At 37.6% G+C, this 12409-nt stretch overlaps 1 protein-coding gene across 7 annotated transcripts in view; it reads left to right on the top strand.

Annotated features, from left to right (window-relative positions):
* PPP1R9A (protein phosphatase 1 regulatory subunit 9A) overlaps window positions 1-12409 on the top strand; it is a 135167-nt gene that overhangs the window by 69368 nt on the left and 53390 nt on the right. For all 7 annotated transcript variants that reach the window (XM_039549903.1, XM_039549906.1, XM_039549905.1 and 4 more), the window contains exons 3-5: window positions 2487-2619; window positions 3113-3233; window positions 8608-8712. In XM_039549903.1, coding sequence (XP_039405837.1) covers window positions 2487-2619; window positions 3113-3233; window positions 8608-8712 — 359 coding nt within the window. The remainder of the gene's footprint in view (window positions 1-2486; window positions 2620-3112; window positions 3234-8607; window positions 8713-12409) is intronic.

Genomic DNA, 12409 nt, shown 5'->3' with positions numbered 1-12409 from the left:
GGTAGGGAACATAGAGATTTATACAATCAGTGATCTACAGTCTCAGAGTGAATGCTTAGGTGAGGTACTAGGTAAGAGTGGTGTGATGTATTTGGAGACATAATGATAACTTTTCATTACCAACAGTATCTTTAGTTCCCTTTTAGTGGGATCATCAAAATATTCCAAAACAGTGAGTACAAGCCAGAAGCTATCTCTTCTGTCTAGTCTGATTCAAGAAAGATCATCCCAAACCTGAATTCAGTATATGATTTGATGCTTTCAAAGAAGCATATCCTGAAGCATATCCAGTTGTTTTGCAACAAATCTAAAACTGCTTCCACAATAATCTCATGCCAGTCATTGAACACAAGGAAAAGAACGGTGCCAATTAACATGATGAAAAGAAATCCAGAAATAAATATACTCATTTTGTGACATAATTTTTCCCTATACCTCTCTCTCAGCTGTTCTTTGTCTCCAGCAAGTAGTATCTCCCTTTACCTTGATGCAATTCATCTCCGTTCACATTTGGGGTGTGGGTCTCTCTGATGATGTTAATAAATGAGATGATTCAAGTTAAATTCACAGCTGTTGTTTTTAACCCGTAGTTGCTTGCGTGACTGCTGCATTTCAAAGCTAAAGGTTTGCAGTCAAACCTTAGCTCACTAATGTTTTAGTTGGGTCTCAGTCTATTGATTGAGCCTTATTTTGGTTGATGGCAGCATGAAGGAGGTTGGGCTTGAACACGGAACCCTTAGTGAGCAGAGCCGGTGAAAACTGCTGCCTTTGACAGCAAACCAGAGAGAAAGGAAGCTGCCAGGGAGGTTGTACCACTTTTTCACTGCTGTTTCATGGCTCTTCCAGCTGGTTTTGTCTTTTGTTTGGTCAGCCTAGAAATGGTGGCCTCAAATTGCATCTCTCCTTATTACTTATTTCTGCATCAGTGTTTTTTCTCCAATCTTAGAGGTACCACAGCAGCATAAAAAGTTCAGCGGCATTGGACAGCATTTAGTTTGTGTCTTATTTTACTTAGGCTTTGCATGTATTTATGTAGGCTTTCTAGGAGCATAATATAGTTAAAGCAGCCTTTTTCTTGCATCATAATGACTAAAAATCGATGTGAGATAGGTTTGTGAATTCTTGTAAAACCTTTATCATCTCAGTCTTCTTGGAAGAAGAAATTAATTGTTTCACATTGATGTGACATACAGGAGTTAAAATTCCCACTGAGTGACTACTATCTTTTCTGTTTAAACCACTACTTTGTATAAAGCTGAGAGGGCTTTTTGGTAGCTTTGTGGTAGCCATAACATAGTTAATAAACTTACAATAGTATTTAGAAGTATTTTTGTATTTCAACTTTAATATGTTTACTATTTAAAAGAAATGAACAGCTTTTCAGGCAGGTGAAACCTCAGGTGGCAATGACCCAGCTGCCGTGTGTGCTCCCTCCAGGGGCATCGTGACAGAGCCTTCAAGCAGGGCTGTAAAAGAGCAGGCTTCTGAAGACCTTCAGAATATTTGTATAGCTACGTAGCAGGGTGCAGTGTTTTATGTTTTAAGAGGAACAGTGATAAAGGAAAACATGGATATGCAATGGTGTCTTCTGTAGGTTGTCTGTAAAAGAGGAAAAGGAAATATGGAAAATTGTTTTCCTTTATTTGAAGTGATGAATATGATATATCCATGGGACTGAAGCTCAGTAAAATTGTTACCACTAATGATAACACATATTCTTTCCTTACTGCCAAGTGCAGGCAGTTAAATGAATCAGGTTGGCAAACTCTGATCTCTAAAATATGAAAATATGCTTTTCCTGACTAATGTTTCTGAGGGTCTGAATAATCACTGATTAAAGGCCATGCTGAAATTATGATAGTAAGTAGCATAAATAATATAATCAGATTAATGCAGTCACTGTTAAATTACTGCTTTAGAGATGAAATAAACCTGTAAACCTGGTTAGTTAAAAAAAAATACCCATGGCTGTATATATTGCAGTTCTAAAAAAGTTAATACATAATATGGATCATAATCTCTAATGATATCCGTAGGTGATGTAGATTAGTAATCTTCTGGTCTGGCTTTGGATGAATGCAAACCGGAACTTCATAAGGCCTAAAGACTAATACACAAACACTATACAGATTATAATTTCAGTGTATTTGACTCTGTTAATGTTTGTTAATAGTGCATTTTTAATGAGTTAAGTATTTTTAATATTTTTATGCATAGACCAACACATACATTAAAGATCACCTTTTGAATTTATAATCAAAAACGATAAAAACTTACACTCAGTTGACTTTTGCAACCATAGTTGCACTTCCTTGAATGAAAAAGCACAAATTAAAAAACCTGTAGTTTAGATGAGCAGGAGAAATTTGTCTTTTAAGAGCCTTTTCAAACTTTGCAACATCACAGGACTAAAGCAGTATGTAATTTAATGATTTGGAAGTCTTTTTGGAGTAGGTAGCTGAATGATTTGTGATCTATTTCCACAGGTTTTCAATACATATTCTAATGAAGACTATGACAGGAGAAATGATGAAGTTGACCCAGTGGCTGCATCAGCTGAATATGAACTTGAGAAGCGTGTGGAAAAGCTGGAGCTCTTCCCAGTTGAACTAGAAAAAGGTATGGTGTCTGTCTGCCATTTCCACTTCCTGGGACACTGACCTACAAGTTCGAGGAAGTCTACACATGCCTAGAGAGCCTATCTTGAATTTCCATCAATCTGTTGTGGTCACCTTGGCTTTTTGGATTTCAGGAATTGTTCAGTGAGGAATTAAAGAAGCAGCCCAGAGACAGGCAGTTTTTACCTTCTTAAGAGAATTGTTTTGTGACACTCCATTAACATGACTTCACACAGTGTTTGTTGTGATATATTCATTCTTCACTGGAGGAGTAAAAATCTTGACTGTTGTTCTAAGCTCCTCATAAGGCTGCAGATGGTATTTTTTGTGTGTAATTAAAATGGCAGTCAAATAGGTTTTTTAAACTGAAGCAAAATAATATTAGCGTTATTGACACAGAAAGCCAAGAGGAACCAAAGTATAAATGTTTACCTATCAAATAACTGTACAGATCAAATGTAATAAGTTTCTGCTTTCTCTTGCCTTTTTCACAGATGAAGATGGACTTGGCATAAGCATTATTGGAATGGGAGTTGGAGCCGATGCAGGCCTTGAAAAACTGGGAATATTTGTCAAAACAGTAACAGAGGGTGGGACAGCAGAAAGAGATGGCAGGTAAACTAGACTTTGTATTTGGAAATTTTCTCAGCAATAGTTACTATAAATTACGATTTTCATAGGAAATAGTTGTTTGCTTAATGTATGTCATGGTAATCCAAGCTGTAAAGTTTGGAGATTCCATTGGTAAGATCCAAGTATCTGATGTGGTTATGAGAAGACACTAAATTGGTACCATGAGTTTACACTGCTTAAGAAGAACAAATTTGCCAAAGATATGTGTTTGTGACTGCTGAGAACCCAGATGCTTTAGCCTGAGCAAAGCGGGTGATTCCAAACTCTGTCACTTTTGAAGGCAGTTTAGATTCTAAAGGTGTTGAGTTCCCACCTGTTTTATTGGCTTCAAGCTAGCTTTGGATAGGCAATACTTAAGAAAAAGAATTCTGTTCAACATTTGATTATTTGACCTCTCTACATTTGATGTCCTTACGAAGAGATCTTGATGGGCTGGATTGATGGGCTGAGGACAACTGCATGAGGTTCTGTAAGGCAACGTGCCGGGTCCTGCGCTTGGGTCACAACAACCCCAGGCGGCGCTACAGGCTGGGGGAGGAACAGCTTGAGAGCTGCTCAGCGGAAAAGGACTTGGGGTGCTGGTTGACAAGCAGCTGGATATCAGCCAGTGTGTGCCCAGGTAGCCAGGAAAGCCAAAGGCATCCTGGCCTGTACCAGCACTAGTGTGTCCAGCAGGACCAGGGCAGTGATTGTCCCCCTGTACTCGGCACTGGTGAGGCCACACCTCAAGTGCTGTGTCCAGTTCTGGGCCTTTCACTACAAGAAAGACAATGGGGTGCTGAAGTGTGTCCAGAGAAGGGAAACAAAGCTAGTGAAGAGTCTGGAGCACAAGTCTTACAAGGTGTGGCTGAGGGAGCTGGGGGTGTTTAACCTGGAGAAGAGGAGGCTGAGGGGAGATCTTATCACTCTCAACAACCACCTGAAAGGAAGTTGTAGCTGGGTGGGGGTCAGTCTCTTCTGACATGTCTCAAGTGAAAGGATGAGAGGAAATGGCCTTAAATTGTGTCAGGTGAGGTTCAGATTAAATATTAGAACTTTTTTTTCACTGAAAGAGTGAAAGATATGGGAATTAAGTTGCCCAGAAAGGTGGTGGAGTCACTGTCTCTGGAAGTGTTGAAGAGGCATCTGGATGTGGCACTTGGGATGTGGTTTAGGAGTGATTGAGCTGCAATGTTGACGGCTGAACTGGATGATGTTGAAGATCTTTTCCAACCTTGATGATTCTGTGATTAGGGAAATAATTAGTCTACCTGAATGTTTGAACTTTTACTAAATACACTCCCTTCAAGTTTACTAACACAGACTGTTACTCTATATTTCTTACTTTGGATAGTCTTCTGTTCCAGAGTTCAGTTTTCACACCTGCAGCACTGAAAGTACATTAATTAATTGAAGTAGGAAGCTCTTCATACCATAAATCTTGCCCACTAAAGAAGTGGATTGGTGTGTGTAGTCTTGTAAAATGCTCGTATAAAACCTGCTTGCTTCTAGAATTGCTTATTTGGTATGTGCAGGCTAAATAACTCCTTTTGAACATAAAATATTTCCTATCATATGGGGCACAGTTATCTGTGTATTATACAACACCCGCCAATCTGTGTATTGTACAATACCTGCCACAACCAAGCCAACCTCTTCTCATTAGGAGATAGAAAAATACTTTACTATGTAATCATTTAATAATGAAAAGTATTCTTAAATATCTTCCAACCCATACAATTTGTCGTTCTGTCCTAGTGCATAACTATGTAAATTTTCATGCCAATAAAATATTACTTCTCCGATATGTAAGCAATTAAATCAACTTATATGCATCCTCATTTTCTGATTTTAACCATTAATGCGTTATTGCGTTAGAAACAATATGAAAATATTGTTTATAAATAAGAGTAGGAAAAAACTCTTAAGATGTTGATGCTATCTTCTAAAAAATATATTGCAGTAACATGTTCCTTGTTGATGAACACCTCTAACTTTTCAACGAGGCAAAAAGTTGTTCTGCTGTGGAAACCCCCCAGAAATTTAAACAGAAGACTCTAGAATGTTTAGTAACATTGCTACTGAAGTGTATTGTCTTCTAGATTGGGCTTGGAGGTATCTTTACAGATCTTGGCAATAAGATATCAAGTTGAAAGCCAAGTACTGATTTATCATAGGCTTAAAAATTATGAAGGCAAATGAAGAAGCTGACACCTCAAGATGTCATGACTTTATCCATTACTTTGAATTTAAGTGAGTGTTTTTCTGAAGGGTATGCTTGACCTCAGCCAGAAGGCATTAAGCTCACGACTGGTATTATTTGTGAAATTCTCTGGTTGAAAATCCGTCACTCACTGCTGCTCTGTTATGATCTGTAATTTCTTTTCCTCTCATTATTCACATGTTTGAGTGGGCTACAGAAGTTAATGTTCCATCACAAGTCTCTTCTTTCATTTCCCTAGATGGCATCTGAAAGGAGCTTGTCAGCTGAGAAAAAATAATATCATTCTTTGACCATTCTAATATTTGTGTTGGTTTTCAACTGGCAGAATGTTCAGTCAGCTGAGAAATAGGACTCTGATTCTCTTTTTGAGAGCCTGACTGATCATTCACTTGGGAAAGGGATATATAATCCTCTCAGTCAGGACCAGATAGTTCTGCACAATAAAGTGCATCAACTGTAAAGGGTCCTGTTAACTTCATCTTTATGAAAAGCCTAGTTAATCATTAATACTGATAGCAAAGCAAAATCTCCTTCCAGAAAATAAAACTATTTCAACAGTTGCATCAGATATTCTGAATAATTGCATAGCAATCTTCAACCAGGTTCTTCTGAAGCTACAATTTAAAACCTTACAGTATCTGTAGGATAGCTTCTATATTTTATTGAAAGACCCATGAAATTATGATATAAAGTACTTGTTTCCCATTGAAATACAAAATCTGTACAAAGGGGCTTCTCAGTGATTTAACACCACTGGCTTGATTCATGTTGCTGCAGACAAGCAGGTAGGATTTAGTTGTCATATTTAAAGGTTTTGTGTGCCAGTATTTAACCAATGAGGGTGCTTCAAGATGGATCCAAAGGCAAGCATGTTGATAAGTATTAGGAGAGGTTATTAATAGTGTGAAAAATATGAAATCAGCCATTAGACTGAATATGAAAAATAAAATCTTTTCCTGGATCAATCAATCCATAGCTGCTTCTTTCAAATTATTGTGGTGATGAGTCATTCACTTTTTAAAGTACTTTGATAACATTGGGAGCAGCAGTTTTGAAACATTACATAGCTCTTAACTTGAACTCTAGAAGTTTTCTCTGCACGAATTAAATTTTTCAGTTCATCATACTGAAAAACCATATGAAACCATATGAAACCATACGTTGGTTTGCTTCTGTAGTTGCTACTTCACTGTAATCTGCAGGCAGAGTTTAAAGTCCTGAGCATTAGAAAATAATTATCAGAAGAATTACCAATTTTATTAATTATAAAAGCAGTAAAATGTCTATAATTCAGGCTTTGGCAACCTGAGCCTAATTTTTCATTTGTGTTTGAAACGAGATTTCAGAGATAGAGGAGGCCTGGAGCTCCTGTTGGAGTGGGCTCTAACGGGAAGGCTGCTCTTTGTATGTTGATACGCATGTATATTTATATATAATTAAAATATATGTGTATATAGAAATAAAGGAGTTTTGGAGAACACTGGCTATAAAAATAGTAGTTGGAAGTTAATTTAGGAGCTATACAACCAAGAAATAAGGAGATACAAAATAGGCCTGAAGGACAAATAGAATTAGACTGAATCAATATAGAGCCGCTTACGAAATGGCAGGCAACAGTTCTCTAAGATGATGTTTCATCACCTGAAATACTGTACCTGTGTATCTGAACACTGAACACTGCTAGTCCACTGCATAGTGAGGTACAGTGTTGTAGCTAAGTTGTCATCTCAAAGGAATCTGTTCTTCCACCATTTTCAGCCAGTTTCCCACTCAGTGGGCACCAACTTCTTAAAAGTTCTTTTCTGGGTACTCCTGTGGCCATCTAACTGCACTCTGTGTTTGCTAAAGTTAAAAAAAAATCAAAATTAAATATTAATGTGATTGCTGTATTTCTTAAATATTTCAGTGAAAACTCAAGTAAAATTCTGAGGTTAAAATGCCTGGTATGATTTTCAATATAGTTTATAGGCTTCCTTTTTCAAGGGAGATCCTGCCTAGAACACAGTGGCATTCTGTGGTGTGAGGCTGCCAAAGAGTAAATACTGTATTTCTTACTCATCACTGGAATCCAAAGAACAGAAGATACTGCTTGAACACATGTAACACTGCAAAGCATTTCCTCAGACTTGGCAGAGAAATTAGTGCTCCATGTCATAATACTTCAGCATTCTGTTGAAGCCTCTGTTGTTCTTTGAAAATAAGTCTTATCACTAATATATCCTAAGATGTTAAATACATTAATTTGGGTATTTACTTAGGATTTTTTCATACCTATTTCTTGGTTGCTTTGTAAACTGTAGTTTGGATCAATAGAATTCATATACGTACCTGAAAATTCTTCCCTTTTATAGTTCTGGATGTGTTTGTTTGGGTTTTATTTTGAAACTCTTAGAGATCATGCGTTTCTAAAGAGTAGTATAGCAGTCATCTTCCAGGGGTTTGTAATCCAGATGAGTCCAGTGTCTGCTCTAGGGATTTTGTAGCAGCACTTGCTTTAGATAAAAGCAGCATGACTTTCATTCTGTCTTAAGTTTTTCTGCATTAAGAAGTATATTAGCAGTAAATAAGTGTTTGGTTTCAAAAAGAGAGTCCTCATTAAAACAGTCCAAGGTTTTATGATGGTGTGCATCAAGATCACTCTTACACTGGGAATTCATCTTTTTGGAACAAGTTGGATGAAATATCTTAAGAGATTATGTCACAATTGGGTCTGATACATAAGTTCTTCTCTCCACAAATGAGCAGGTTGTTTTAGTTAAATACTACATTTTTTTTCCATTAACATGAAATGCCAGAGCTGTGTCTTATGATGTTTTTCAAGATTGGCTTAGGAAAGAATGATAAAAGAGCTGTTCAAGTATTTCATTTAATTTAATTCAGATGACAAATTCAAGAGTTTGTATTGCTGTATTTCTATACAAGGAAAGGGACTTGATAATTAATTGATGATATTAAATGTTATGGTAACTTTGAAGCTGCATTTATGAGATGTCTGTGTGCAAGGAATGATTTCTTTTTCATATTTACCTCAATCCTTTTATGACTGAGCTTTTGTTTAAAATCACACTAGAAAGATCTCTCTATGCTAAGTTTTTCTGAAAATTCACAAGAATTCATACAATTATTTATGCATTTGTGTTTTTCCCCTGAAAGGATCCAAGTGAATGACCAAATTGTGGAAGTTGATGGCATCAGTCTGGTTGGTGTTACACAAAATTTTGCTGCAACTGTTCTTAGAAACACCAAAGAGAAAGTCAGGTGAGTATTTTAGAAGTAAAAAAGAAATTGTAATTTAATACTTAAGATTACCTGGCTTCCTTCACAGGGCTTTCAGTGTACCCAGGAAGAATCAGGGGGTTTGGGCCTCTCTGTGTCTTCTCTCCTTTGATCCCTAGAGAGGGATCAAATATAGTATTACAGTTTTGTTTTGGCTTAGATTTTTAACATATGACCACCAAGCCAAGCCGAAATTGCAGATAGATGACGACTATGCTCTTGATCACAAGTCTAGATGTGCATGGGCTTCAAGGTGTTTGTATTAGTTGGAATGATGAAGGTCATGGGTGTTGGTCAGATGGAAACTGCTGCCACTGATCAGATCACCTCCCTGCTCCTCCTGTGGGGACACTGGCCATGTTTTTGTGCTCCAGGGTTGGAGCAGGAAGAGATGGGCACTCTGGTGCCTCAGATGCCACCTCAACACAGAGGAGAGGAGAGTATTGGATGCCATAGTGGTAACAGCTACCAAAGTGAGGAAAATAACATCCCAGCATTAATTAATTGAGCTCCCAGCACCATCTGTGGGTTTCCCTCTGCTCCTATACTGTGGTTAATTGAAAGGTGTCCCTGTAAAAATCCATAAAATAATGAACAGACTAGAAAATGTAACATATACTGCAAGTAAGCTTCTGGACTAATCTAAGTGCAAAGCTATAAAATGTCATTAATAAGAACATTGTTTCCCTAGAAATGAACTGGTTTGCCATTTAAAACCCTGTTCAGTCATGGAGTTTTTCAATAGCTTGTTAATTTCAGTAAAGATTCAACTCTACAAAATAAATCCAAAAATATCTTTGTCATATTTTAAAAGCAGCAGCCATTCTGTAGTCACCTTTTGGTTCTCTTCCAAAATCTTCTCCAGGGAATACAACTGAATTCTTTAATTAATGAGTCCAGAGCTGACTTCTTTTGAACCATGACTAAACTATAGGTGGTAATATATGCAGACCCTCTCAGATGGTGGTGTTATATGCTGGCAGGCACACTTCCACTATAATTCCATAGCTGATCCTGCATAACAATGAGGAATAATGCTGGGATGTGAATTCTGCAAAGAGTCTTGGGGGTGGTTGATCAATCTTTTATTTGAAAGAGGTTATTTAGGAAAAAAAATTATTAGAAACTAGTGTAATTATGGGTGAGTATGTTTTTGTGTAACATTTACAGTTGAAGTTACACCATTACTATTTCTGCAAAGACTCACACATGCTGTGAGTGTTCCTACTGACTTAACTATGAAAATGAGTATATATTTTATTAAGTTTTCTGCAGTTGGAACCTTCAAACATAAAATCCTTATGACAGAGAAAAATGTGTTCCTGTGTACACAAAGCAAATGTTATGTATATTTTGTGTTTGTTTAGTTCAAATGGATGTTTAGTTCAAAAGGAAAGAGGAAAAAAGAAAGCAGTCACATAAAACACATGTATTGTGTACATTTATAATCAGCTTAGTCTGTGTAATTATTACTGCGTAAGTTATAGAATAGAATACTTGCTTCCATGGCATAGTAATGGAGGAAGGAAGAAACATAAAACAATTTTCACACAGAACTCCCACAGTCTTCTCTCAGGAAATAAATTACAGTGAGACTGGTTGCAATCTAGACCCTTGTCACAAAATGGGGGACTGAAAAAAGTACTTATTCATTGTTGTTGAGCTCACATTGTCAAGTGAACTGTGTATCCTGTGCACTGGGATCATTGGCTTCTGACAGGCAGCATTTATCAAGGAGAGATATTTGAGTTTCTACATTTTTCCTTGTGAGATTAAGATACTGAGTTTTCATGGAAAAAATGACCCAGTGTGTTAGTGTCAAAACTAGACCAAAAAAAACCCCAAAAAACCTCAGTTAATAATAAATTTTAAGTACTGTATGAGTTACAATAGAAAATAATACTAAAATGTTAGTAATGTATACATAAAGAGCATACCATGTGGTTAGCAGTGTCTTACTAATGTGTATATCTAATTAGATGAAAAGAAATGGGTAGAATTTGGTGCAACTTCCTCAATTTCTTGTTTCATTTTAAACTTCATGGAAAGAAATGCTCAGAAAGACTACTTTCTGCTTCATGCAAGCCAGCTGAGAAATGTATCATTTTTCCCTGGTTGTGGTAGGCTGGGAGCGAGATGTGACAAGGTGGCCAAGCCTTGTGTGGCACAGGCTCCGGCTTAGCTTCTGGTCCAGTCTTGGATTGTTTTGTTGCCTGATGCTCTACATTGGTTTTATTTACACAAAATGAAAAATGGTTCCAGAAAGCTGTTTTTTGGAGATAGATATTTCAGGATGCTTGATGTTTTGGCTTCAGTTCAGGCTTAAACATTTGCTTGTAAAGAAAGTGAGAGCTAATATCGATGAATTTAGATATGAAAGAAAATAAGGTATTTTTAACTTCCTGACTGTTTTTCTCTTGATACATGACAAAAAGTGCCGTGCCTGCCTCTTGTTTTGCGGAGAGAGCAATTGGTTTCTGACAAATCCTCTTTCCTGCTGTGTTAGAGCTAGGATGGAGAATCCCTCATCTCCACTGCCTTTGGCAGACAGTGACCACCTCTGCACCTGAACTGCTCCAGAACATTAGGGACAACATGGAAGGGTCTGCTGGGGCAAAATCCCTTTCTTGCCCTCAGCTGTCAGCTCCTGACTGTTGGCAGTGCAGGGACCAGTGCTCCTGCCCTTTGAGTGCTCCATTCCCATGGCAGCTGCCATTAATGATCCGTGTCACTGCGGGAGGCAGGAGCAGCAGAAGGGTTGCTGCTTTATAACCACCTCCTGCCGTTCCTGCGGGGGTTGTCCCAGCTGAGCTGCCAGTGTGTAGGCAGTGTACAAGCACACCTTACCTGATCCAAGGCAAGGCAGCTTCACGAATCCTTCCTTCACAGGAGGAATCACGTTCACACTTACTCGCATATCTACTGCTCAATAGTGTCAGCTTGATGGGATTTATAGAACTGCTTTAATAAGCATAGTTGTCTTTGTGATCACAGCATACAAAATCTGTGCCTTTCTTCTGCCTGATGTCCTGTACACACAGAGATTTGAGTGCCTTTCACTGGCATTACTTTGTGTTTATATCCCACAGCATTACGTATCTGAAGTAGTTTTGTCCTTAATCTAGTCAAAATGCATGCTGGTTTTTATAGCAGGGTTTATTATGTGAGATCAGTTGTAAAGAAAGGACATTCATGAATAGAATGACATCAAAGCCACTTCTTAATTCTTTGCGATAAATGCAGTCAATACCTCTTCAGAGAGCTTGCATAATACCAATACTTAGTGATCTATTTTTCTCCTTTGAGCCTTCTGAACACTTTGAATGATACTGACAGTGGAAGTCGTTGACCTAGAATAGATTTCTGCAATTTTTCTACCAGAAAAAAATGTATCCAGACTGTCTGTAGCTGACACAATAAAGAATTTGTGAAAATGAAGACATGGCTTTTACCTTTTGAACTGTTCTAGGTGAGGCAGAGAGGAAGTGAAAGAAGAGCAAATGTAAGCATCTACAATTATTTTATCCATTGTTTGCAGTATTGGATTATCCAGCAGAGTCATCATACCATAATGAAAGATCATTGGCTCAACCAATTTGACTTCTCCAGTGATAATAAATTAAATTATTCTTTCTTATAATGTTTTCTAGAAAGATAATCAGTACCCACCAGATGTACT

Source organism: Corvus cornix, chromosome 2 (assembly GCF_000738735.6).
Source record: "Corvus cornix cornix isolate S_Up_H32 chromosome 2, ASM73873v5, whole genome shotgun sequence".
NCBI classification, from domain to species: Eukaryota; Metazoa; Chordata; class Aves; order Passeriformes; family Corvidae; genus Corvus; species Corvus cornix.
This window is presented reverse-complemented; position numbering and strand designations above follow the sequence as displayed.